We start from the raw sequence: 27,605 nt of genomic DNA, 5'->3' as shown, positions 1-27,605 counted from the left end.
GTCAAATGTGTGGAAAAAAAAAAACAACAACAAAATAAAGCATTTCTTTCAGGCCCAAAGTGCCCATCTTTTGTCTTCTCTGAAATTCAAATTTGGCTTTTAAAGAATGCGCTGAAAAAAATTTAGTCATTGAAAGAAATGGTAGGCTTCCACAGATATCAAAACCTTCAAACTAGACAGAACATATAAATAAAAAGGAATGATATCTTAAGGCTCTTGATTATTAAGTTAATAAATCAAATATACACAATGATTAATAAAAAAAAAAAATGTACATATCTACACGTTCTAAATTGTCACATAAATTCTTCATATTGGCAGCAACTGCTGACATTGAACACCCCCCACCCCTCCCGCCCCGGAAAAATAAAAAATAAATAATAAAGTTGATCTTTTTTTTTTTTTCTCATTTGACAGTTGCTGAAGTCTAAAGCTGAAAAGGCACTTTCTCCAAATAGAACTAGAAAAAGAATTCAAACGCATACTAAAAATAATTAGCTCTAGTGTTGAACACGTCGGGTAGTTTTAGTCATTGTACAACAATTACACCAGGAGCCCCTTCCATGTGTCCACTACATTTGTTTTTGTTTTTTTTGTTTTTGTTTTTTTAAAAAGGGAAATTAAATGCATAGGAGGACACTTTTGCAACTAGTTCTACAGTGAAATGTATACCAGTGCCTTGTGTTTCCAGCCAACCAAAGCAACCGTCACTGCCAGTGTAAGCCAGCTTGTCAAAACTTAAATTAACACGGGGAATATCTGAAAATACTGAGGGGTCACAACTGACATGACCGTATACTACACATGCCGAAGTTCCCCCGTTTCACCCACCACCTGGGTGTGAAGGCGTAAGGCTTGGTTGCACAGCAACACAGCTGTCTGCTATACAATGTAGTCCATCCTGTTTATGCTGTTTGCTGTCTCCAAGTCTCTGTTGTCCTGTTTATTAGTCCAATTCGGATGCTTGGATGTTGAGTTGGGATTGGAGACGGGCGCCTTCTCGTCCCTCTCCACCAGTGTGTACGCTGGCTGTTTGGCAAAGCGGCCCTTCTGTAAGTGCCTCTCCTTGTCGTCCTCATCCCCCTCGGGATGATTTGTCCTTATTTTGGCAATGATGGAGTTCTTGTTTTCGTAGTCTTTGATGGCCACCGTGAGGCCCACGTGCTTCTCTATAGGGTTCTTGATCTGGTTGAGCTGCTCCCGCACGTTGTTGGTCGTGTTGTCCTCGGAGCCACTCGCTGACGTCCCGTTGTGGTTGCTCTGTTTCCGCCGGCGGCGCATGCACCACAGCAAAATGGAGACCAGCGAGAGGACCCAGACGACAATCAAGATAGAGCTGAGGAGAGGCACTAGGTAGTCTGAGGGAGGAGGACAATCACAGGTCAAAGAGATGCCACAGATTTAAAAAAAGAGTTGACTCCCAGATAAACAACGCACAGGAGCTTCTATTATGTTACTGCGTCGTGCCTGCTAAATCATTAGCATGCCGTTACCAGTACAACCTGACCTCTGAGCCCCGAACGGGAGGAGACTGCTTCTATTTGGCTGTGGCAGCAGTCTGCTGTCACCATGTTGATGAATGGTGGACACATGCGGGAGTCCGACTAAAAGTCCAGCCAGTTGCACTATGAGCCAATCTAAAGCCATGGAGCCAAGCAGCTCTGCTCTTTCCATCCAAATCCTGGCTAGATTCCTTTTAAGCTCCATTACAACGGCCATGAGATGGCAGACCTGGGCGGTCTGAGCTTTGTGGGATGCTAAGGAATTATTTTTCATATACACATGGCTTTCTTTGGTGCTCAGCATTGCTGTCATATTCAGGGCTTGGCTCTATCTCATCTATCTTTGAGGAAAAAAAAAAAAATCCTCCCACCCATTTCTACACATGCAAGTGTGTACAAGTCTGGAAAATCTCATAAGCAACAACCGGAGATTGGATTTGGTTCATACCAGTTTTACTGGGGCTTGGCACTCGCACTTCTGCGATGGCAGAGATGATGGTGTTGTTCCCGTTACGTTTGCTGACCAAGTCGATTATCCTGTCTGTGATCTCTTTGATGGGGCTCTGGTCCAGGTGATGGTCCTCTGTGGACTAAATGCAAAGAAGAAAGAAATCTGTGATTGTGTTGACTTGCTGTCACCTGACACAAAACTGCCCAAACTATATCCATCACGGATCCCATGAGAGTGTGTCTATGTGCTGCGGGCTATAAATCAGAGGATTTTTCTGAGTATGCATTAATAGAGGCCGACAAAACACATGGCCGACTTGCAGTGGGAGGAGGAACTCACGATGCAGACGTGGATCTCGTTGCTGGCTGAGAATGACGGGTCACAGGTTATGGACACAGAGTGCTCCAAGGAGAAATTCTTCACCATGTACAAGTGCCTCAGCTGCTTACACACTCCCTCCACAGTCAAGCCCTGGACACGAGGAAGAGATGAAGCAAACGTCAACATAAATGGAAAAATAGAGGGGCAATCAAGAGAAGAAGAAAAAAAAAAAGGTTTTGGTCTGCATTTTGGCAGAAGGATCAACATCCTATCTGGTTGACATCCACCTAATTTAGATTAAAGACCACAGACTCATATGCCTGTCACTATCTGCTGTCATCCTTGTTAGGCAACTGGCGGGCGATCGTCCGATGTGGTGACAGAGTCGCCAGTGGTCCCGTTTAGCTCAAATCCATATTATCCTGAAATTAATCTCGCAGTGTGGTCGGGTTAACAGCGGATTGGCTGCAATCATGAATGCCGGATTCGCGTGGATGCCAAAACAAGATACAGAGACAAGAGAAATATTTTTCTATGTGAAACATTTCAGTCATGGACTCCAGAGTCTCTCTTTTTTTTTTTTTTCTTTTGCAGTTTGCTGCTTCCATTCATTAAAAGAGAGGTGGTGGGGAGAGGCATGAAAAATGAGCCCCAAGCCTGTTAATTCAATCTCCTCTTCCTCCTCCGCGATGCCTAGGTAACTCACTCGAGGCATGATCTCCTTGTTAAAAGTGAAGGTGATGTTGGCGCAGCTGTTGTCCTGGTAAGTGGAGCTGGGGTGGCATTTGGTGGGAGGCTGGGGAGGGTTGGAGTGCCAGCACTCTCCGAACTCGGGGCAGGGCTTCACAAAACAGTGGCCCTCCCTGAGGGGGATGCAACTCTGGCCTGAGGGACACCCGCCATGCCCTTTGGCACTGAGTTTACAAGACATGGGCCCGCACCACATCTGGAGAGAAAAACAGGACACACACGGGTTATTCTTTAAATAAAAAAAAACAAAACATAAAATGATACTTTTTAAAACAATGGTAGCTGTGTGGCTGAGAGGGATGGCAAGTCCACCACCCTGATCAAGACTGACATATCTCAGCAGGTATGGAAAACATTTCCAGGAAATTTGGTGCTGACATTCCTAATCCACACACAATTATTGGAATTGAACAAATGTCTAAAACTTTAAATTCCAAAATGACTTAAAATATCATAAATTTGTCTGATTTTACTTTTTTGGTACCAACTGAAATGTGTCTGTAGCTCTGACTTCCAGAGATTAAAGTCCCAAACAGAACTGTAGACAGGTTAGAAAAGTAGATTCAACTCCAGTTTTTCCCAGACAAGGATATTAAGTAGCTCTGCAAAGATCCATTTATCTCCATTGCATGCCAAAGGATATGCTTCTGTAATGCACAGCAAACACACAAGCTACTGTTTGGAAAAAGTACGGTAACATCAGGCTCTCTTTAAAATGTGCCTACAGTAAGTTTCAGTGTCCCAGATAATTTTCACCCCATGATGCATTTTGTTCCCGAGGGGAGCCGCATCATTGAGGCCTCATTGTTCGTGCGGTGGTTAGAAGAGCGTGATAACGATAGCACTACTTCATGCCGCTACAGTAAATCACCCAATCTTCGCAGTGTGACTGGGAGATTCTGAAATGGCATCTGACACCAATTTCTAACAGGGCCATTGTGTTTTTCTTTTCAAAACAAACTGTATCACTGCTGCATTGAATTTGACACTCCCCAGCCAGCTCCACCCTGCGACAGTGTTGTTGTGGCCCAACATGGCCCGACCCGCCAGCTGAGGATGGTGAAGAACGAGACGCAACCACCGACACAATCTTTTAACTATTCTGTGCACGGTTCTCCACAGCATTTCTCCAATTAGTAAACAATGACATCATGGGCTTCACAGCTGTACACCGGAAATATGTCACTTTTATGACTACATGTAGCGCAGAAGGAGTCGTACCTTCGTGCACACAACTTTGGTGTTGGAACAGTGGCAGGTGTTGCAGTCTTCGTCCCATTTGAGTCCGTCAGGGGTGACATGTCCATTAACAGAGCAGGGCTTTCTTGTCACTGTGATAAATACAAACACAATGTTAGAAATATACAAGAAATACAGTGTTTGTTGTGTGGATTAGTGTTTGATTGTCTTGTGAGGACTTTTACCTTCCTGACAGTGCGGTCCGGTCCTGTCTGGTGGACACAGGCAGCGATAACCGTTGATCTCATCCACACAGGTGGAGCCGGAGGCACACGGAGAGGACTGGCACTCATTTATATCTGTCACAGAGGAGGAGAGCGGGAGGTAAGAAATAGTTCCTCTTTATGAAATGAAGAGCACAGCCAGACACCACTCGCATATTGGGTTAAGCACACAAATCTAATCCCTAGGCTAAATTCACTGAAGTCATGTGTCCTTTGAACAGTACATACACACCAGTTCATAAAGAAAAAAAAACAAGCAAACATCCTTTAAATCAGCACTGGATGTTTTTTGCCCCTCCCAGCCTTCTCCAAAGGCAGCATCATTAGCAGGTATGCAGGAGCTAAAGGCTGGACTTAGCAGAACAAAGGCTCTGCAATGGGAAAGAATGTGGCCATCTGAAAGCCTTTAAGAGGGAAAACAATCTGTGTAATCAGTGTCAGAGAGCATGGCTGATTAGCTGTTGGCCAGCTAAGCTGGTTTCCCCTGGGGACAGCCGCATGGCCTGGTGGAGTGACACTGAAATGGCTCGGCCTGGCCTCCAGCCCAACGCACAGATAATTGGCCGACTAGACCTTCCATTTGGGGTGACTGTGATGCTGGAGCTGACGGCTCAAGCAGGGGGGAGGGGGGTGGGTGGGATCAGGGAGGAGCCGGAGGCAGGGTTAATACTCACTGATCCGGCAGTCTGGACCCGCAAAGCCCGGGGCGCACTCACAGCGGTACCAGTTGTCCCCATCTACGCAGGTTCCACTGTTGTAGCTGCAGAATAAATAGAAGGAGAAGTTACAACTCTGACTCGTTATATACACACACCCATGTTTGTTTTTCAACTGAACAATTTCAGGCTCAAATTTTCTCACCAGCGATTTTTCTCAAAAACAAATGAAAAGCAGTCAGTCCTCTTTCGTATTATTTTTTATATTGTGTTTGGGAGTTCTCAAAAAGTTATCTGATTGCATCCCAGGAATGACAGACAAGGGAGGGTGTAGGCCAGTTTCTCAGCAGAGAGAGAAAAGCCCGCAGGTGAGAAACTCCAATACAGGAGGAGCCGCTTGTTTACATCTGACTGAATCGACAGGAAATGTTTGGGTTCCACTTACCATGGGTGTGGACTGCAGTCGTTTGTATCTGAAAGAAAGAAAGAAAGAAAGAAAGAAAAAAAAACGAAAGGGAGTGAGAGTCAGACAGCATGTATTGAGTGTGTTGTTTTTTCTCCCCCTCTTCATGTGTGTGAGTATTTGGTGCACATGGCAGCAGAGAGCACGTCTGAGCTTGCGTGTGCTGAGGCGTGTTGGGCCGGTCAGGCCTGGATGGTGCTCTGCCTGATTACACTGCCTTATTAACAACACAGAATCAACACTCTCACCCATCAACACCTCCACACCCAAAAATTCCCACCCAGTCCCCCCCTCCCTTTACAAAAAGTTACAAGAGGAATTTATGTTTTTGGAGTACATGCTTTCAGGGCAGGGATCCCAGCAAAGTATAGGACACAGAGGAGGGCTGTAGAACAAGCAGACATGTCACTGTTTGGACAGGAATGCAACGAGGAGAGAGGGGAGAGAGGGGTGTGTTTTGGGACTTGGAGAAAAATGGGGGAGAAACATCTGTCTCCACTTTCCTGAGCCCTTTCCTCCTCTTCCTCCTCCTCCTCCTCCTCTTTCTCCTCTCATGGCCGGCAGCAGCCAGGGAGAGAGGAAAGAGGTCTAAAAAAACAACAACCCAAAAACAAAAAAAATTTTAAAAAAAACCTGACAGATCAAAAGATGATGGGAGAGTCAGATTTTAATCAGCTGCAGGACTTCACCTCTGAGCTCGGTAGGACAGGGTTTATCATCATTTAATAGCAATAACTGTCCACAGTTATCATTTCCATCACTGGCTCTCTTACTCTGAGTGCACGTGGGACCCTCCCAGCCTTCCTTGCAGACGCAGGTGAAAGACTCGCCCGTCACCACGCAGGTGCCTCCGTTCTCACACGGGTTCGGGAGACAACTCGAGTTTTTGGCTGAAAGAGAGAAAATAAAGGAAAAAGATTATTTCTGGTCAGCGACCTTTCTCGAACAATAAACAGGACGAATTATAAACCTTAAACAGTCGAAGGAGACCGCTGCTGTTGGTTTCGGCTTCTTTTGGTTTCTGTTTTTTTCTACATTCCTCGAGTTTGAGGTGTATTGTCAGTGCAATCGGGGATTTTAAGCGGATAGATGTCAGCACTCACAGGAGAGGGAGAAACGGGGCGAAGAGGGAGATGAGAAGGGGAGGGAGCGCTGACAGAGTGAAGGGATAAAAACTGTTTGCGGACCTCGCACATCTGACAGATCTCATTAATATCCCACAAAGCAGTCCTCTCTGTGTGTGAATTGGAACCCTTAAACCAAACTGCTGGGACTGTGTGACTCACCTATGTTACATGTTGTTCCCTCCCAGCCCGGGGAACACTTGCACTGGAATGTGTCAACCTCATCGTGGCAGGTGCCTCCATTGTTGCATGTGGCCTCATCACACTGACTTTCACCTGGAGGGAGCATAGAAACGTCTTAAGGTTTAAACATGACATAATAAACACACATACACACACTAAGTATACAAGATTGGGTAATTACATATAGCCATAAGCACATACCATGAGCCTGCACAGACAGACTACACTGGTGTGGGAAAAAACTAAAAAAGGGCTCTTACGGGAGTGGCAAGTCTTTCCCTTCCAGCCATTTTTGCACTCGCAAAAGAAGTCAGTCACCAGGTCTCGACATGTCCCTCCATTATGACACGGGTTGGTGCTGCAGTCATCGATGTCTGATGAAGACATTACATGGGAGCATGATTTATGTGCAGCATATCAAACACATCATCAAAGATACTGTTCCTTTATGTTGAAACATGGGTTGAGCGGTTCCAATGAGGGAATTGCGGGTTTGTTTTGAGGTCACGGGACGGTCTAACTCACTGATCTCGCAGTGTTCGCCCTCCCAGCCGTCCCCGCAGATGCACTGGTACACACTGACTTTGTCGATGCACGTGCCCCCATTGCGGCATGGGTTGCTCTCGCAGTCGTTGATGTCTTTGAAAAAAAGAGGAGAAACATGTGAGACTGACGATGTCTTTGCAGATGACAGACTGATCCGTCCTGATCGGTGGTGCCTTGTATTCTGTATTTTCTTCCTTACTCTCGTGGCAGTAGGTGCCTCTGAAGCCCTCCTGGCACTCGCAGCTGAACTGGCCACCGGCCTGGCTCCGACAGCGGCCGTGAGGTCCGCACACGTTTGACGAAATGTAGCGCTCCCCTCCCGGCGTGCTGTTAGATGCCACTGCGACTGTGCAGCTGTCAATCACTGCAGAGAGGAGAGAGCTGGTTAAGAAAAGCACGTTTGATCAAACGCTCGTTTCAAACGATAAAAATTCAGTTCGTATCTCCCGACTGATAAAGGAAGGATGGGAGTTTAGTTTATCACCGAGGGTTATGAACCCCTGCTTTAAGTTTACATTAAAAACAAGAGATCCAAAGTGAAGAGGAGGCGATTGCAACAGGATACCAATACAAATACCAAGAAAACTGTTATATCCCCTGAGAAAAACAGTATCATGTGTACAAATGGAGAACAAAAATGAATGATAGGAGAAACGGTGATAAGCTGTTATGCTTTCATAAGCAATTCAGAGAGATCTTTTTCATTCTGGATTGAAATCCCTTCCTTTCCCCCTGTCTGATCAGGTTAGGTGAGGCGGGTGAATGTGCCCCCCCTCCCCCTGTAATCACCTAATTCTTGCCAAGAGCAGAGAGAATCTCACCGTCTGCTATCGGACTCTGTGGTTGGTCCACTCACTCAATTACACACACACACTTGCACACAAACTGAAAAATGTGCACATTCATTGAGGGGGAAAAAGAAAAGGTAGCCCACCAAGTCATCAGCAAGAACACACACAGTGCTATCAGGCCTTTGCCAGATTTTCAGGGAACTTCAGAAGAAGGAAAAGTATTTCTGAGGAGAGGAAAGGGGGGGCATTCATCGAGGGAGCAACACTCAAAAGAAACTGCTCACCTTGGCCAAGAAGCTTCACTGCATGAAACTAAAATATAGGTATTGTACTCATGGGAAAATGTGGGCAAAGTGTTCAGGCAAGTGGTGAATATCTGACCTTATTCAGCATTTTACTACAGCACAGATCACCTTTCAGAAGCCTTCTGGAAAAGAGCAAAAATCTGGTGGTGGCATACCTTTACATGTGGTGGTGCGACAGTGGTCTTTGAGGTGAGAGCAGTTTTTGCCCTCATAGTCCTCTGGGCAGGCGCAATAGTAGTCTGTGGCCAGGTTGAAGCACGCCGCTCCGTTCTGACATGGGTTGGGCGAGCAGTAATCAATATCCAGCTGAGGAAGAAAGGTGGTGAATAGAGAGTGGTGAATCTGATAGTTTCTGCTACAGAAAACAGAGCAAAAAACCCACAGCATCCTCCCTACAGGCCTTGCCAGGAAACAACACACGCACAGCACTCGGAGAAAGGGGGAAAAACAAGGCAGAGACATAGGAGCCGTCCTCTGAGTCTGGGCTTCAGCGCTGAGGAATGTATCCCACTGTAGCCAGGAGCAGCTTCAACAAAGCACTCCCTTTTAAAAAAGGAGGACTGTGGAACAAAAGCCATTTAAGAGGGCGGGGAAGGAAAACTTTACAACAAACCCAAAGACTAGCAGAGAAGCTTCAGCTGGTAGATGACAGAGGTGGGGAGTTGAGGCTCACCTGGCAGAGGTTTCCTGAGAAGCCAGTCAGACAGAGGCACTGGAAGCCGTTCACTTCGTCCTGGCAGCGGCCGCCATTCAGACAGGGCGAGCTCGCACACTCATCGATGTCCCTCTCGCAGTGCTCACCGGCGAAGCCAGGGGGGCACGAGCAGCGGTAGCCATTTACCAAGTCCTGAGAGAGAGAAGCAGGGGTTAACCTCATGTCTGATTGACTGCTTTGAAAAGGGTGGGGTCTGAACAATAACTGTCAAACCAGGGCACAGAGTGAGGAGGGCAGGAGAAGGTATTATCACAGCTCTGCAATTATTTCAACACATTTTCCTGGCACGGGCTCAACACAATAATGTTTATGGTAATTCAATCTAGTGTGGTCAAGAAACTTGTGTGTCCCTCCCTGAGAAACCCCTCTGAACCCACTCCACTCAGATTTAATTTCAGAGGAATTCCACAACAATTCCACTGTTGGTTTGGAGAGAACAGTTTACAGCAGCTATTTATATAACCACTGTAAACGTCTCTGGCTTTGACAAAAACGACACAATAAAGCAAACAAACAAGCTGGCAAACAAAAGCAGCTGATACCAGATAAAGCTTGATGTTGTTGTTTTTTGACCCGACACCTACCTTGCAAGTTCCCCCATTCTGGCACTGGTCCTTGCAGTCGTTTACATCTGTGAGAGGAAAACAAATCTGAGGATTAATTCTGAAAGCTTGACTAAATAGTCCTTTGAAAACAAGTCTGTGCTTTATGTTTCCCATGCTAGCGGCTTTTAAAAACATTGTCAGAGCTCGAGAGTGCTGTGCAAGAGTTGGATAATGTGGCTGCAAAAATCAGTGCAAAACAAGAGTATTGAGCAATCCTGTCTGCTGCCAAGTGAAACTAGTCCTGGGATTGTTTTGAGCCACCCCTAATAACCACAGCCGTGGCCACACACAGGGCTAATAGTGATACGGCAGATTCATTTACACTGCGGGGAGAGACTGCAACTGGTTTATTTAACGCATTTGTGTTGCAGCTTTGATTCAGCATGTTACTGAACAAATGGAAATAAATAAATAAATATAAGAGGCAGGAGCCGGACAGGTGTCCTGTTCAACAGCTGCAGCTGACAGCTTTCAACTCACTGATGTCGCAGTTCTGCCCCGACCAACCAGGGAGGCACTCGCAGAAGTATCCGCCAATCAGGTTTCGGCACGAGTTGGCATTGACGCAGGGCTTGCTATCGCATTCGTTGGCATCTAGACGGGGGGAGAGGAGCAGTTAGCAGCGTGTGCATATGCAGTTGACAGCCATGAAGTGGTGGAGAGAGGCTGGCCGGCTCACCTATCAGACACGTCTTCCCCGTCCACTGAGACGGGCAGTGACACTTGTAGCCGTTCACCAGATCTTGGCAGGTACCTCCGTGATTACAGGGGTTTGGAGCGCAGTCATCAACATCTGCGTGAGAGAAGTCAGCTCAGGTTAATGATGGTTTCTTTGTGAGGGCGTTGACATTCAATTGATGCTGGTCGGTTGAGCAATCTTACTGATAGCGCAGGAGGGGCCGCTCCAGCCCGCCGCACACTGACATTCATATCCTTGACTGGTTTCTGAGCAGCTCCCTCCATTAGAGCACGGATCAGAGAGACACGCGTGTTCGGCTAAAAAAAAATAAAAAAATAAGCACGAGTCTTATTTTGTAATTCAAAAAAATAAAAATCTATATTTCTGCTCTTGTGGCTGCCATTAAATATATCACTGTCAACACTGTTATCTACTTCTGCCTCATTACAAGTCAGATGTAGAAATGCAATTCATCCCAGGAAACCCTCCCTCCTCTGACCAATCAGTCCCCTCTGTTACCAGAACACTTCCAAAGGTCGACTCCTTTCCTCACCCGTCCAACCGACCCCCGTCCTCCCCTGCCCAGAAATCCCGCTCAAAATCCCCCTATCTCACTCTCATTACCCGCCCCGGCAGACCACACCACCAGGAAATCATCTTTCATGCTATGTTGACCTGACCAATGCAGCGTGACTTCCCTCTGACTCCCCGCCATTCTTCTTCTGAGCAGCGGCACAAGATGAGAGAGCAGCGGGAGGGAGAGCGGGAGAGAGAGCGGGAGAGGGGCAGCCGCGGCCCCAGAGGCTCTCCTTTCTGGACGAGTTAAGGATGAGTGGGTCCCGAGTGAATCAAAAATGAATGATTCACTGGAGGAATAACTATGCAGTCGGAGGTGATCAGCCTCTTGGTGTGCCGTGGGGGAGGAGGGAGGGAGGAGGATGCGGCGCTGCACCCTGGGGCCTCAGTGTTACAATAGGCTGACGTATCCCCCTGGTCTGCAGACCTCCCGTTACGAAGGGCACGGTTTCCTGACATCTCTGCAGTTAAGCTGTCAGCACCCCGCGAGGCTCAGATTTAATGAGGAAAAAACCATCATCTCCATGGTAAGTGCTCGCAGCAGCTGAACCTCCACACCACACCCATCTGTCTGGAGGAGCAGAGGGATGACCGGCCCCTGAACATCAAACCGCTGGATTACCTGATTTGGGGGCCATTTACACTGAAGTGGAAACAGATTATTGCCAAGTTACCACCTCCTCTGATTACAAACTCAAGGTACCTCTGACCTTTTGTCTGCAAGCTCAGTGAGCACAGAACACTTATTCTGACAGAAAACATGACTTTGAAAGTCATTGAGATCCAATCTTTCATTTTGAAAATAGATTGTTTTATTCTTAAAATAAAAAGGGAAGTTTCACGTCTCAAAAAATAAAACAAAGATTCAGCCTGAGCAACATAAATGTCTTTGGTCACAGACCTAAAATGTAAGCGATAGTTTTTAACGGGCTGAGCAGTGAGACTGAACGTTATCAGTGTGTCTTTTCCTGCTTACCAGCAATAATTCAGCAGAGGTTGTATCACTACCACTCACCTCTCTCACAGTTGGCTCCAGAGTAACCCTCAGCGCAGGTACACTGGTACTTGTCAGGTCCCGTGTTGATACACGTTCCTCCGTTCAGGCATGGCTGGTGAGTGCCACAGTAGTTCAAATCTGGGAAAACAGTGTCACACAGTTTTAGTTTGTTTGCACACAACACGGGGATGCTCCTTAGGCAACTGCAGCTGAAATACGGGAAGGAAATTAACCTTTATCGCAAAGGTGGCCGCCCCAATTGGTGTCGCACAGGCACTGCCAGGGCTCCACGCAAGTGCCGTGTACACAGCCGGGGTGGGGGATGCACTTGTCGCAGTACTGGCCCTGCCAGCCATACAGACACCTGCAAGACACACGGAAAGCCATGCCGTCAGCCAGGAAGAGGGCAGAAACTTCAAAAAACATAAAACAGACCAAATACCCACACACACACACACGCACACACACACACACACACACACACACACACACACACACACACACACACACACACACACACACACACACACACACACACACACACGCCGTGGCAACACATGCAGAATCTTCAGGAAAATTCACAACAAGGCCTGATAATCTGTGTGGTATCTGATAAATGCTAATATCTTAATCTCCCATTTATTCCAGATTCCTTCACAAGCGATACAGCGATAATCTGAATTTAATGAACTGCACATTAGCAGATGCTGCATGGAGCCGCACAAACAAAACAAAGAGGCAGTATTCTCACCCTCACAACTGGGCTGCATCTTAAAAGACCACAAATGAATCTTAAGTAGCAGGGTGTTTATGCAACAGCTTTTAAACAATACTTGGAGACGAGGAAACAGAGGAGCATTTAGCATTTTACCAAACAGAAAAAAAAAAAAAAACACTAAATTACAGTTCCAATGGGACCTTTAGCACAGCTAACATTAGCATGCGGCCAGACGCCCCCTTTAACGACACTGTGCCTGTGGCTTGGCAGTGGCGACATTCTTGCAGAGGAGTGTTGGGCCCTCCTCTCTGCTGTTACACTGCTGCTCGTCCTGGTTCCCATGACTCAGAAGGAAGGCTTGTGCCCCGGGGCACAAGACAGCCTGCTGACCACAGAGATGTCCAGGTCCATAATTACCCTGATAATGCTGCCCTTTTTTTCTTCCTCATCTCCACAATTAAGACGGCAATCCAGCCTCACTGATAAGTCCGCTCTTTAAAAGGTGGCGATACAGTTGCTGCTCTGGAGTCCAGCGACAGGAAACGCAGCGTCCCTCTGGGGGAGCGCTGCACTGATTAGCCACAAGAAACGGACAGACTGTAAAAATAAACGTGGTGGTTAAGTAAACCTCAGTCTGTGATTAAAGAGCCTATTCTTAAAAATGCGCTAATCCTCTCCATGAGAAGTGGCACAGGAATCCCCAGCAGGACCCCAATTTATTTAGTTATTACACAGCCAAATTACTGGGGAATGGGACATTACATTGTGCGGCACTGCTGATGCACAAAAGATATTAACCCATCGACTCATACGAGTTTTTGTGGCTGTGTAGGTAATGCTTTCAAAACCTCTTTCTACAGCCCATAGATGCACTGTTATTACTCTATTAGCAACAATGAAAGCCGAGGGTATCATTTAAAACTCCAAGAAAACCCCATGAAACGTTGTCAGCTGTGGTTCTGCTGACATCACCGTAGTGAAGAGGAGGCTGCCCGGCCTGCAGCCCGTGTTGCTACATGTTGTTTAACACGCAACAGCCCGATGGTGGGAAAATGCTCACTGGCTACAATAGTAGTAGAGCTTGCTCGGAGAGTTTGTTGGCAGGGTGTACATAAACAGAGTTAAACCCAGAGATTTAAATATAGCCACACCTGCGCAGAGACTAAAGCAACTCAAACCTCTCGCCAGCCAGTGGCCACACAAGCACTTACAAGAAACCCGATGATGTCAAAAGCTTGGGAAAAACAACAGAGCAACTGTACAAAACGAACAAACCTGATCGTCCCTGTGCTTGATTTATAGCCAAATCAGACAACTAGGAAAGCAACTAATGCCTGAAACTGTGGGAAGCGTTGGGCAGCGCAGGGCCTCCTCCAGGATGAGGAGGAGATGCAACTGTTTCTGCACACAATGCCCCAGCTCTGATATCCATCTGTTCCTGGCTTTTCCTCTGGCTGTGTGCATAAACAGCATTAGGGAAGCCATTAGCTACATAAACAATACACTTTAAGGCTCATCCGAGTGTTACACATGATTGGACTGATAACACTTGCCTCATTAGAGGGCTCCATTCTCTAGCATGGAGTCGCGGCGGTTGAGCCTCTCCGGTCCGAAGCACGGCGAGAGATTTACAAGCAGCTCAGCCTACATCTCTGTTAAACCCCTGGTACTGATAGTCTCTTGGCCAGAGAACCGAGCACGTCTGTGCCATGACAGAACTGCTGTTTGGCCACAATCCCTGCATATCTGAATAATCCACACCACAGGCTTCTGGCACTAACCCTTTCATAGTAAGTAAAGGCACTTAAACAAGCCATGTTCGACATGTCACGTAGTAAAAAAATCATTGATAGCAGACCAATAAATCCTACAGAGCAGGCCCGGCCACTTACTTGCATCCACCTGGCTCCTTACACGATCCGTGTTCAGTGCTGCAGCCCTGTCGACATATAGCTGGAAGAAGCAGAAGAACAGTTATTTTACTGCACGGTAACTGGATTCAAACTCAGCTCAGTTTTTAGCACACTCTAATTATAGCAGTAAATAATATAATTACAACCCTCTCTGATATTTCTGTTTGCTAGAATAAACACTGCTGTTGACATACAATCATGCTTGCCCATCCATATACAATGGCGAAATATTTAATAAGAAACTGATTGCTGCCCAGGCTGATGGTAGATAATTCCTGATCCTGGAGGCAGGGAAAAACTTTATTTGAATGGAGGGAGGAAGAGGAAAATGCTGTGCAAGTTCAGAAACAAAGTCTACCATTCAATGCAAGCGACGCAACAGACAGTGTATCAGCATGAATCACAGATTACAGTCAGGCTGCTCATTCATAGTCATACATACTAATCCCATAAATATTTCCATTTCAGAGAGATTTCTTCACATGCCGCTGCCTCCGCAGGGCTTACCTGTGTTGCAGTCAGGTCCAGACCAGCCTTCCAGACAGGTCTTGTTTCCGTTGTAGTCACACGTGTAATGTCCAAAGAACTCATCTCTGGGCCGGCAAAACTTGTTGCAGCCGAAGCCGTAGTAGTGCTCGTCGCAGCTGACCCGGATTTGGTACTCGAACTGGGCGACAAGGCCGTTGTGTGTCAGCTTCTGCCAGTGTGGGCTGGGGTTGATCATGCCAGAGTGAGAGGCTTTCTCTATCAACTTCCCATCTGCACCTAAAACATCAATTTAGACACGATCAACTTCACCTGTAAGATTTCCACTGAACATTTTTAACCTCAGCTAAGTTGGTGTTCATCAAATGTTTGAGCCTGGGAGAGAGCAGTGGAATGCAGCATCCTACATGACGCTTTTGGGTGTTGCAGTGTTCTGCTTGATCATACAGTGGGAAGCCAAAAATGCCCCAAAAATTCAGACACAAATTGCAGAAGATCTCTTACATAGCAGATTATATGTAATTAAAGCAAGTATGTGTGCCGGAGAGGAAGAAAAGTACAAGAAGGAAATGCAGAAAAAAGGAAAAGGATGCCTGTAATGAGAACTTTTAACTGCTTTTTTTCTCACGCTCCCCGTCCAACTCTCCCTGCTTGCTTTCTGATTCTCAGGTTTACAGCTTGAGGACATTACTGGTCTCCATTGCTGCCCTCTGCATCTGCTCAGGCGAGGACAGAACCGCAGCCGCCATAAATTACAGTGAGAGGACACCAATGCCACAGTCACTGCTGGGAAGCCTGCCAGCGTGCCATCAGCACTTTTTTTCCAGGCAGCCTTCCTCACATGCTCTAACAGCAGTCAAAAAAAAGTAGCGAAGTCAACACTTTCACATACTTAAATGATTCTATCTCCACTTCAGATGAGGAGCAAAGGCCCAGTCTGTGTTGTGATTGTAAAATACACACAGACTTGGACCCAGAAACAGACTTATTTTCTTGTCAAACACAAAGAGGTCACAGCTCTGTCAAATGGGCAAGGACTGAGCTGGGAGCCAAGGGCTGTAATGAGCTTCACACAAAGAGCAAACACACTCAAACTGAGTAAACACGCTCAGCCCAATCTCCAGACTGCGACACGGTCTACACACGAGCCCCGCGCATTAACAGCACTCATTCACTCGCACATGTAGCACTCGCTACTCCATGTCTAAATCTTCCACCTGGGAGAGAATGAAAAATATGTCACGGCCGTTATTTACTGTGCTCACACGAGCAGAGGTGGTTGACCGCAGGGGTGAGTCGCTCCTCTGTGCAGTATGATGCAACGCAGTGCGGTTGGAGGGGTGGGGGGGGTGGCCTGCTGTCATTTATTTACTGTGCTTTGGTGTGTGCATAGGGGGCAGTGGGGTCGTGAAATCACAGTGACCAGTAACATTTCACAGTGGTCTGGAATCCAGAGCTTCGCTGTGTGGCATTTCTCTACCGACTGCTGGCCTGCAGCGTCAGGAGTAACACACCCCTGCTACCTGCTGCCTGGCCCGGAGCTCAACATAAATCAAACAAACTCTCAAAAGTTTATAAAGGTCATGCTTGGGAATGAAATTGACTTTACAGAAGAAAAAAAATCCAAACTTTTAAAGCTATAAAAAAAAAAAAGAAAAAAAAAAAAGAACTACTTTTCCTCAAACACTGTTTATACATCATATAAAAATGCTCTGAAGTAGAAAGATGAGAAAGGGCTTGAAATTTGAGTGTAATACTAAAGCCAACTTTTTATTTTGATGAGGAATCCGTGAGGACAGCCTCTACTCATGAAGCTAACAGAGCTGCGAGCTAACCTGCTGGAGCTCAGAGAGGCTTAACCAGCATCCAGTGTGTACATTCAGGGGGCTTTTTACACCAATGCCCTAATAGCTCTCTGGGGAGCGGCAAATACAGCAGAAAAGACTGAAACCTCATTGAGCTCGAACACGCATAAACAAGCATGGGATGAGGCCCTGCCCTCATCTGGAATCACCACGCTGTCGCCAACCTGACCACCAACCAGCAGGAATCCCAACAAGTTAATGGCTGAAACCAAACTTGGCAACCAGAATTTAGATTTTAACTTCAGCATGTTAGCACCGCGTTCTTCCCACGATCGTGAGAAGAACACCCAGAGTCTTTGAGAAGTCCTCCACTGTTCGTGCTCGGAGCTCAGCCTGCAGCCCACCTGTGCCAGATGTAAGTTTAACCTACGAGGCTGCATAGCTCGAAGGCCCCAGCCCCCCTGCATTGCGGCTGTCGGCCGGCTGCAGCACCCGGCAGGTCGGCTGGATGAACTCTGTGTTTCACGCCTCAGTGACAGTGAGCCAGTACGACCCTGACCCCGGCTGGCAGCACCTGCCATCAGTCATCGGCCAAATAAAAACATTTTCATAGTGGGGGGGCAGAGTGGCCCCTCCTATAGAAAAAAAAAATACCTCCCCTCCTCTACCTCACCACCCCACCCATTTCTTCTTCTACCCCCCCCACTTCCTTGAACTGCTGTCCTCCCATACAGGCACCTGTCAACACTTTAACACACACACACACACACACACACACACACACACACACACACACACACACACACTCGCGCACGCACACCCAGTGGACCATGTGGAAGAGGGCAGGGGGTTCAGGAAGAATAAACTTCCTTTCCTGACCTTCAACACCGCTCTTCCAAGGCACTGCCGTGAGGAAGGGGGAAAGATGGAGAAGAGAAGGGGGAGGGCAAGATGGAGATGCCAGACGAGCAGACGTAACTCACCGCTGGTTTCATTGTTGAAGTCCAAGGCTTCCACTATCAAAGTGTAGGACCTCTGAGGAAGAGAAGACACAGATACAAGATGTGTTAGTGAAGAGCAAGGAGTCACAGCATCATAAAAACATGACCATTCAATGGTACAATGATGGATATTTTGCACAGAACGGTCAATAAACACACAAACTAACATGTACAAGGCTCTGGCCTGTTTACTCTTTTACAAATATCCCCTTCTGAGTCCTAGAATCATTAGGTCTGATGATAAATAAGCAAAGGGATCAACGTACTTTTCTTTGTAAATATATCATTTTCAGTTCTCTAAATCCAGGACTTTCCAGTTTCCCTATGACCTCAGCCAACTTGCCAATGACGTTTCATCTCCCTCTCATTGATTTAGTTTGCAAACGAAGCCCAGAACAGAAACTGCTGCGGACTTATAACAATGGTCCCGTTGATCTGATTAAGAGAGGATAAGCCCGAGATGGTGCAGAGGTCTCTTCATGATTAGAATGGCAGACACATGGGCAGCGGTCTGGTCTAGCTGGACACCCAAACCCAGCAGGAGGGTGTCTGACATGCCAACAACCAGCCGTGTGCAGCAGGGCCGCGCAGCACACACTCACTGGTAATGACCAGACGATGAAATAGCACATAAAAAAAGGATACCTTATACTACAAAGCCAGAAATATGTCTTCATCTTAGCCACTGTAACCTCTTTTGAAACTGTTTTTCTCAAACACAATTTTTCCACGTTTATAAAATGTGGCGAGAGAAGGCAGTGGATGACTTCCAATGCTCTGAAAAAGCACAGTCAGTTCTGTTTTGCAATGAATGTGGGGTTTTTAATCTCATGCCAATGCATAAAATTTGTAAAAAGCTGCTGTGACAATCCAAGCGGAAGTGATTAAAGGACACTGCTTTTTAGGCAAAGTCAAGACGGGCAGAAAAATGGAAGCACAAAAAAAAGAAGGAAAAAAAAAAAAGTGTACGAGACGAATAGAGCCAGAGAAAAAAAAAATGTGCAGGAAAGCAGAGACAGAGAGAGACTGAATGAGGGCTACACTCTGGAGGGCCTGTCTAGATTTCAGCACTCCTGAAAACGCTTTGTCCGATTCAGGGTCGGTAGCGCTCACACCGATATCAGTTTACACATTTGCCCTGCGCTGTGCCGCAGCCATGAGGGAACGGACAATGTGTCTGCGAGTGCACATGACACAGCCAGAGAGAAAGTATGCGATTGTGAGAAAGTGTAATCCACTTATAGTGCTTGGGCATCCGCTAGAAACACCTACTTGTTATATTCACACACTTGCTTGCCTCCGAACAGTGCTGCTTGGAGGCATTTCAGAAATTTTGCATTGCCGCTTCGCCTCTTTGCTGCGATGACTTCATGGTAAACAAACCTGCTTGAAGGAAATCCCCTGTTCAATTTCCACAGAGAGAAAGAAAAGGGGTATGACTCACTCCTGAAGCTTTTTTTTTCCTCTTTTCTTTTCAGGGCTTTACCTTGTTTTCTCAGGCATTCAACTTTCCATCTTTCCAGGAGACATTTGTCTCATCCCATGCCAGCATTTCACTGCAATCACGGCAGCCATTATTGGAAATTCAGTGCTCATCAGCAAAACTTTACAGTATATTCTGACTCACAATTGGCTGCAATTACTTGACACACAGCTCCAGTGAGTGAGTCAGTGGTAATGTGACACCTCATCATCTACAACCACGACCCAACCTACAGCTAGTTATTTTAACAGTAAGAACAAGAGTCCTCTGGCTTCTCTTCAAGCATTAAGTCGTGTCATGGTAATGCCTTGGTGCTCACCTCCTGGTCCAAAACTTGATGCAGTTGCAAATGAGTTTTAGTATACTTCCATTTAGGGGAGTAATTTTCCAGCCTAAACAACGGCATTCAACTAAATAATTACAATAGATTTCACTGTATGTCTACATAGACCTTTAAAACATCTGTTTCCCAAACATGTGGTGAGCTCATCTGAAAAATGGGAACTGAGTATTTCATCCATTTCTCAAAACTATAAAATTAGTTATTACTGCAACATTAAATTTACGTGTTTATGACGAAAAGCCTTGAAAAAAAATGTTTTACGCTCAAGTTGAGTCACCCTTAAAGTGACCTTTCAATCTATCTGAACATGTTTTTGCTTTGCACACTCATTCTCATTTTACTGGCAGTTACAGTGGGAACAACAGTGGATTCCTGCCAACTGAAAACCGGCCTGGTTCACCTGCGAAAACGAAAGTTCACAGTGACCAAGACGGATGGGAAAGAAATCTCACTTTAGGTGGACTGCGGTGGTTAAAAGACATTAAGTTAAAAAATGGGGATGGGTCATGATTTGAATTTTCAAATAGTCATAAAACCAGAGTTTATGTGACTATTGTCTTGTCTTGAAGAATATATTTTTCCTTGCTTTTAAAAGCACCTGGTAGAAATGTGTTTTACTACTGCCTGAAGGTGGTAGTAATATGCCCAAAAGCTGTTTTCTAACCACAATTAGGCAACAAAAGAAGGAAGAGAAGAAGAACACGTTACTACCACGCTCCAATAAAACATGTGTCCCTATGAGATTGGATGCTGCATTACAAACAGCAGAAACATGCAACAACAACAACAACATTGTCAAAAGGTTTGGTGTGAAACTCCTTAAAAAAAAGAAAGAAAATGAAGTGTAAACTCTGCCAAGTAAAACTAACAAATCATTAGTCTTCCAACAACAGTGAAATAGTTCCCAGGCAGCAGATATGGAATAGTATTTTTGCTTACAATGCCCAACCCTGTTTAATAGGTTATTCGTGTATTCTCTGAGGGGCAGATCTATAACAACATGGAAACACACCCATATCTTGCACTATTTGGACTTGCCTCAACATGGAAGCTATTGCACCAGTGTAATCATTATCACCACAGACTGATCATGCATTAGTCCTACATTAAAATGATTCAGGGCCACGCCATGAAAACTAATATAAAACATACGCAGCTTTGATAACACTACTTTCTATCTTGTACTTGTGTGAGATTTTTGGCACACTCAATGTTGCTGTACAATGTTCACATGGCAAAAAAAGGCTTGATCTAAAAAGTAGCCTCACCATTATTGGGATGTTTGGTTTCATACTAAATAACTGCTTCCAGAAAGTGAGATACTGCCCGACTCCTCATTCACTAACACCCCATAACTCTTTGGCGGTTATCAGCTTGGAACCGTCTGCCACTGCCAGGTTCACTTTTCCCAGGCTCCCAGCTGACTCACAACTTCTCTTTGAACTACAGAGCACACACACTCACACTCTCTCTCTCACACACACACACACACACACACACACACACACACTAAGTGTGGCCATATGTCTTCTTATCTTTTCTGGCCAAGCAGACACTGTCCAACAGACAAGAAACATAAGCGATAAAGATCATTCCAGTTCGAATCACACCGACTTGCCAAAGAACACTACTGAATCCTCTCAGTCGGGGAATTTTCCTCACACACACACACACACACACACACACACACACACGAATGAAAATGGAGCCATCTGATGTACCATCATTACAAAGATATTTAACAAAATAAAGAGAGGTATGTCTCGTGGAATAACAGGCAAAAGTCAAAGGTCTAAACGAAGGCAAGGCAGAACAGATTAGACCGGTCTAGGCCTACACTCAGCACAGAGGAAATGTAAACACTCTGGTCAAAGGGATGTTGACCTTCTGTATCAGTTTTCCTGAGTCAATCACTTCAATAGTATCGACCTACGATCTAACCAATGATCTGGGCAGCTAAGTAACACACCCTATTTGACATAAAAGCCAGGCTCAGTCCTGAAAAGACTCACGATCACCTTCAAAGACCCTGATGGACTGAGAGGAGGGAGTGCATTGTTTCCCCAAGAGATTTTCATCACAACAGGAGTTGGAGAAAGACTTGTACAATCAACAGCTTATTAAATATCCTGTAAAGGGGCATCAGCCCAGGATACGAGAGAACCTCTCCCAGACAAAGAATCTCCCCTTTTGCCAATTAAAACAAAAGACACTGTAAACAGATTTCTTGCAATGCAAACAAGATCAAAACACGAACCCGAGAACGGGACTCAAAGTCATATCGAGCGTTTAACCAAACAAGCAGCTAGTCATCTTGTGTTGTGCAAGGGTCACTAACCATTAAGGGAAACAAAAACAAGGCACAGGTTAGCCCAATTAAATGTACTTTGAATACATAGCATGGTTCTACGCAGCTTGAAATAATTCCGATAAGCGGTGAAGCCATTATGTAACGTCACACTCACAAAACAGTGCAAGTAAAAAAATTTTTTTTAAAAAAAAGTCCTTGTTCAAGCAGAGGGCAGGGTGAGGTAGAGAGAGAGAAAAAAAAAGAAAGAACACATTTCTCTTCTCTCTTTCACTTGAGTAATTTGCACTTAACTGCCACATCAGAGTCGACTATATAAAACAAACATGTCATTACTCCCACAGCAGCCGGCGGGGCTCACTCTCAAGGCTGAGCTCACCTGATCCCAGTTCTCAGACTGCTCTGACTTATCAACAAATCAATCACAGGGATACCAACATGTCTTTGGTCTCAGAGCCTCACCAGCATCAGTGAAAGATGGAGGAAAATTATGCTGTTTAATAAGATTAGAGAATGAGGCAAGCTCAACTCGGGGTTGATATGTTGCTCAAGAAGAAACTAGTTGCAAGAGAGCAGGTAAGTGCTTATAAAAGCTCAGTTTAACCTCTGGATACATCAATCCAATTAGAAAACCTTACTTTTTTTTTTTCCTTTTAAAAGGTGTAACATGGGAAAACATGAGGTGGCCACAGAGGCAAGGTCACAGTCTGCCTGGGAGCCAACTTCATCACTGCTGAGTCTACTACAACTGCTTCCTGTAGCTTGTCCTGTGCTGGAATTACAGCTGCACTGCCTCTATTATGCTCTGTAATCCTCACTGTAGTCACTGAGGGCACACTATTGTCCCTGCTTGATACACTGTGAGGGCCCGGGGTAGCTGGTAGCCTCACTCCTCTGTGGAATAAAAAAAAAAGCATGAAGTAGACATTAGTGACTCCATACGGGGCTCTAAAACACTGTTGCGCTCACGTTAAAGATGTCCGGCCGGCATCATTCAGCTGGATGCCTGGCTACCTGATCTAAGCACATGTGTGTAGCCTCATTAAGTGCAACGGTTACTGTGGGTGGCAAGGTTAAAGCGATGAAATGCCTGGGGTCCAACCGAGCGTGACTTAAACAAAGCCCTTGGCCTGGACAAGAGGCCATGCAGCTCACAAGAGAGGGGATGAAGGGAGGGAGAGGAGAGGGAGAGGAGAGGGGGGGGGGGACGCTCCATGAACTCAGAGTACCCAACAACCCAATTGCACCACACTGCCATCTGTCCACAACAGCCAATCAACTGATGAAAAGGACAAAGAGTGATATCATACCTAACCTGACAATTGTTAATGTGCACTGAAGTAAAGCACTTGAAGTGAAGGATGAGAGAATCTCCTGAGCAGCTCTGTTCTTTCCCAGGCCTCAATCTGGCTGCTCCAAATTCCAGTTTCTTACACCGAAGTTGTGGTCAAATTAGTCACCTGAGGTGTCCGAGTTCACTGCCTGATCGGCTAGCTCTGATATTTCCACGTATCTGCAGTTTTTAACATGCAAAGAACATCCTTCATTAGTTCAAGGACATGTAGGCCGGTGTGGGAGAAAAGAAATACGAGTGAACCTACTAGAAGTTCCATTTCAATGTCAACACGTGCTGTTCTCAAGCAGGAATGATTGTCAACCAGTAAGATGAAACTAGACTAGCTGCAAGGGGTTCATGCCAACTTAGTGTTGCCATAGTGTGAACATAAACAGAAGCCTTTGTCTTTTAAAAATGGTGTGAGGCGCCAGTGTACAAGTGGAGAGCAAATAAAAAAAATACAGACGATATCAACTTGTATGCTCCCCTGCTGAGAACATTGTTTTACTGGCAGATCATAGGAGAATTTAAATGACCTGTTCTGCCTCATAGGTACTCACATAAAAACATGAAAGGAAACCACACAACTGTCCAGTTCTCTCACCTACTCAGGCCATCAATGTGCACAATGCTTGAAACTACAACAAGAACTTCCATCAAGATTGAGGTAAAAATAGCCTTGATGTAATTGGACACACACACATACCAGCGGACTGTGCCTTTAACCCATCAGGCACAGTAGAGGAGTTTGCGGGCCAAGCTGTGGGGCCAGTCAGTCTGTGCACAATCCTCCTTTTTTTTTTTTTCCCCCACTACATTGAAATGTGCTCCAGCATGGCAAATCATATCTCTCACAGAGCTACAACTCTCCCACAGGCCTGTCAGGCCCATTTATTTACTCTGCAAAGAAGAGCTGACACTTAAGGAAACCTGAAAGTGTTTTTTTTTTTTTTTTTTTTACTGTGGAGTTGCAGCACTGTGCAACATGAACAGCTGCCAGGGAGGCAGAGGAGGGGAAAGCTGTGACAATGAAGCTGAGCCAACATTTTAACTCAAATATTGATCTGTTGAATCGTGCCAGACAAAGGAACGGTTAAATGGGAACATTTAACAATGTAAAAAGTAGCATCCAGCCTATGTAAAGACGATTTTTTTTTTTTTTAACAGGAGATTTAGGTTAAAAATGGAACAGTTTCTCAATATTTAATCTTAACTCATACTGATGGCTCAAATTTCCTGAAAGGTGTAATTCATCCAACTTTTCTATTGATTTCTCACTAACTGACCCTAGAAGCAAATTCTGACAACTCGGGTTTTACAATGATATAATATGCAAAGTAGTGTTAACAACCTGACGCTACTTGGACATGTTTAGACCTGATGGAGAAAACTACCTGCACCTGGTTAATTAGCGCAGAAAACGAGGAGACCGGGGGGGGGGGGGGCGCGCTCTCTCTCAAAAGGCGAATTCACAGAGCTAACTACCAACAGAAAAACTGCGTCTTTGTTTGTTGTGCTTTCTATCCACTTTTTTTTTGGGGGGGGGGGGGGTAGGAATGATTGACGTGCAGTAATTGCGCGGAATTGCCCTGCAAACAGACATTTTCTCCCCCTTTTTTTTTAATTCTTTGTTTGGAGATGCGCGTCAGGAAAGTATTTGTGAAGTCTCCACTCACCGGCCAGGCAAAACTGAAGGGCAAAACTATCCTGGATTTGTCATTCCTGACAGAGCTCTTGAAAGAAAAGGTATTCCCTCCGAGGACAGGCGTAGATCCCATTCCGAAGCTGCAGGGCCCTGCAGCAGAAACCCTCGACTGGTATTCCTTCAGGCAAACTTTAAAAAACGTATCGCACTCGTCCCGTGTGCATTTTCTATCCGCGGTGCTCCGCGTGCCGTCACAACACATGCCGCTCAGCAACTCTCCGTTCACATTATGCATCGATAAGATTTGCAGCTCGAATTGTCCGGATCCTTCCGACACCTGTTGGGAGACAGAACAGTGAATGCAGTGGAAAACTTTGACCTGATTATATAAAAACGCAAGAGCTCTAACACTGTGCGTAAAACTGATCTGACTTGGTTACTGGTTTACTTTGCAATTGCAGCAGTCTAACTGCACACAATTTTGCATGGTGACATATAATGTTAGCAGAGCCGTGCGCATACAAGGCATACAATCAAAGTACATCCAAACGGCTGAACTGAGCGACCTTTCCCGCTGTTTGCGCCGAAGTAATCCACGTACCTTCGCGAGAAAGTAGAGTAAAAAGGCAGCAACGACTGAGCCCCGTCTCAAAATCATGCCTCCGGACTGCTGTTGCCACTCGTTTGTACTAGTCTGCTGGCCGACACACGGCACCAGAGCTCTCCTCTGGTTTGAACATGCACGAGTGGGAAACAACAGTTTGATCAGCGGAGCACAGGTTCCCAATTCATAGAAGACCTCTTCCTCGTATGTCCCTCAACCTCTGCTAGCGTCTGCGCTTCTTCGTGATCCAACAGTCTCCACTTGTTGTTGAAGAAAGTTTACACAGTAGCCATGCGGCGGCCGAGCCCACTGCTGACTGACTGACTGACTGACTGCTGGTCCGAGCTGGAGATGGCTCCACAAGTTGAGCAGCGAGGGAGTGTCTGCGGGGCCCCGAACCTCCATATTCATGAGCAGAGAGCCCGCCCCTCTCATATTATGAGGATAATCATACACTCCCGATTGCTTCTGAGGACTCTGGCAGTGCTGTGGTGGAAAATAAAAGTGGAAATAATCTATGACCTAAAGTCATATTGATACTCATAAGTCATCACAACCACAAACCTAAACATATTTGAGTTATATTTTCAGACACGCATCAGTTCATACCTCCTCCCTCCTTTTAGGAGATTTTATCTCTGGACATCCCGCATTAACTGCATACTACACTCACCACAATTTATACTATTATTTTACCTCATAAAGATTTATGTCGGCTTAAAAGGTGGATAGACCCAGTTTAGCTGGGTTTTGCTCTCCTCTACATTTGTGCCATACTAAATCATCTGGACTGCAAAATGAGCTTGCACCAAGGCCAGTGCTGAGTCAAGGGCATTTTCTAAATGCATGGTATGTTGGACAAGCCTTGGATAAAGAACATAAAATTCCATTGAAGGAAAATGCTCAATATGTCCACATTTTCAGCATATTTTTCTCATTAAAAAAAACAAAACAAAACAAAAACATTAATTTGAGGAATTTGAATAAACACAGACTGTGAAAGCTAACAATGTGATGGTATTAGGAGTGCACACAACAGTGCCCCAGAGTGGCAGGCCTGTAGGTTGGGTTTTATGCCTGCCTGAGGAATGTCACACATTTTAAATCACTTTCAATTTAATGCTCTTTTCAACAATCAACCTGTAGTTTATGTGCAAACAAAACACCAAGATGAACATTAGTTTGAATGAATCCCCTGCAGGTCAGATTTATAGCTTCAGCGTTCAATTCATTGATGTGGTCATATGAATACTCTGACAAATTGCTGAAACATATTATTACCCCAGTATCCTTCCAGTGTCAAAGGGCAATTGTGGCCAGGTGTATCTCTGAGGGAAGGTAATCTGTGAACTGGATCAGTGACTACACCGCTCATATGAGAGGATGGAAACCCTCTCTGCCCCTGTGGTTAGTGATTTGTGTGGACCAATTACACAGGTCATTCAATGGGTCACTATCAAGGAAACACAGTTGGAGACTGCAACACTGCAGCGTAAGGAGTGTATCAATCAGTAACCATGCAGTGTTTCATCATCACACTTTATAGCACTTTATGAGGGTGTCATACACCTCAGATGTATGCGCTTCCACCTGATAAGCAGAAAACTCTTGCATTTTCTCAGTGTTGTTGTTTGCAACTGTATGAGTAACCAAGGTGTAGTTCATTGTTTTCACTGGAGCAGCAGTGCAAAAAGCTTATCTTTACTTTGTACGGTATGGTACAACCGGTGTATGGTAGCTTCTGCATGAATTATACCAATGTGAGTACTTTAGCAGTCTTAATACTAGTGGTAAACTTAAAATATATTCAAAGATGGATGCATGTAAGTGTTATTT

General features: G+C 45.5%; 1 protein-coding gene across 2 annotated transcripts; it reads right to left on the bottom strand.

Moving 5' to 3' along the window:
- Positions 1 to 353: 353 nt before the first annotated feature.
- jag1b (jagged canonical Notch ligand 1b) lies at positions 354 to 26,092 on the bottom strand. 2 transcript variants are annotated; one of them, XM_069145016.1, is made up of 26 exons: positions 25,767 to 26,092; positions 25,197 to 25,502; positions 18,033 to 18,084; positions 15,266 to 15,523; positions 14,738 to 14,798; positions 12,361 to 12,491; positions 12,146 to 12,265; positions 10,758 to 10,871; positions 10,555 to 10,668; positions 10,356 to 10,469; positions 9,855 to 9,901; positions 9,229 to 9,402; positions 8,711 to 8,861; positions 7,659 to 7,823; positions 7,439 to 7,552; positions 7,174 to 7,287; positions 6,893 to 7,006; positions 6,380 to 6,496; positions 5,589 to 5,616; positions 5,162 to 5,247; positions 4,449 to 4,562; positions 4,246 to 4,355; positions 2,981 to 3,220; positions 2,293 to 2,424; positions 1,951 to 2,092; positions 354 to 1,358 (listed from the first exon to the last, which is right to left on the bottom strand). In XM_069145016.1, the coding sequence occupies exons 1-26, from the start codon at positions 25,821 to 25,823 to the stop codon at positions 883 to 885; spliced, it is 3,651 nt and encodes a 1,216-aa protein (XP_069001117.1). In that variant the 5' UTR covers positions 25,824 to 26,092; the 3' UTR covers positions 354 to 882. The 2 variants fall into 2 exon arrangements, with proteins under 2 accessions (XP_069001117.1, XP_069001118.1); XM_069145017.1 differs by lacking the exon at positions 10,758 to 10,871.
- Between the last annotated feature and the right edge of the window lie 1,513 nt (positions 26,093 to 27,605).

This window comes from Embiotoca jacksoni, unplaced genomic scaffold (assembly GCF_022577435.1).
Source record: "Embiotoca jacksoni isolate LCO1_2020_lvr unplaced genomic scaffold, fEmbJac1.0.p SCAF_12, whole genome shotgun sequence".
Classification (NCBI taxonomy): domain Eukaryota; kingdom Metazoa; phylum Chordata; class Actinopteri; family Embiotocidae; genus Embiotoca; species Embiotoca jacksoni.
Note: the sequence above shows the minus strand (reverse complement) of the source record. Positions and strands in the feature narration are given on the sequence as shown.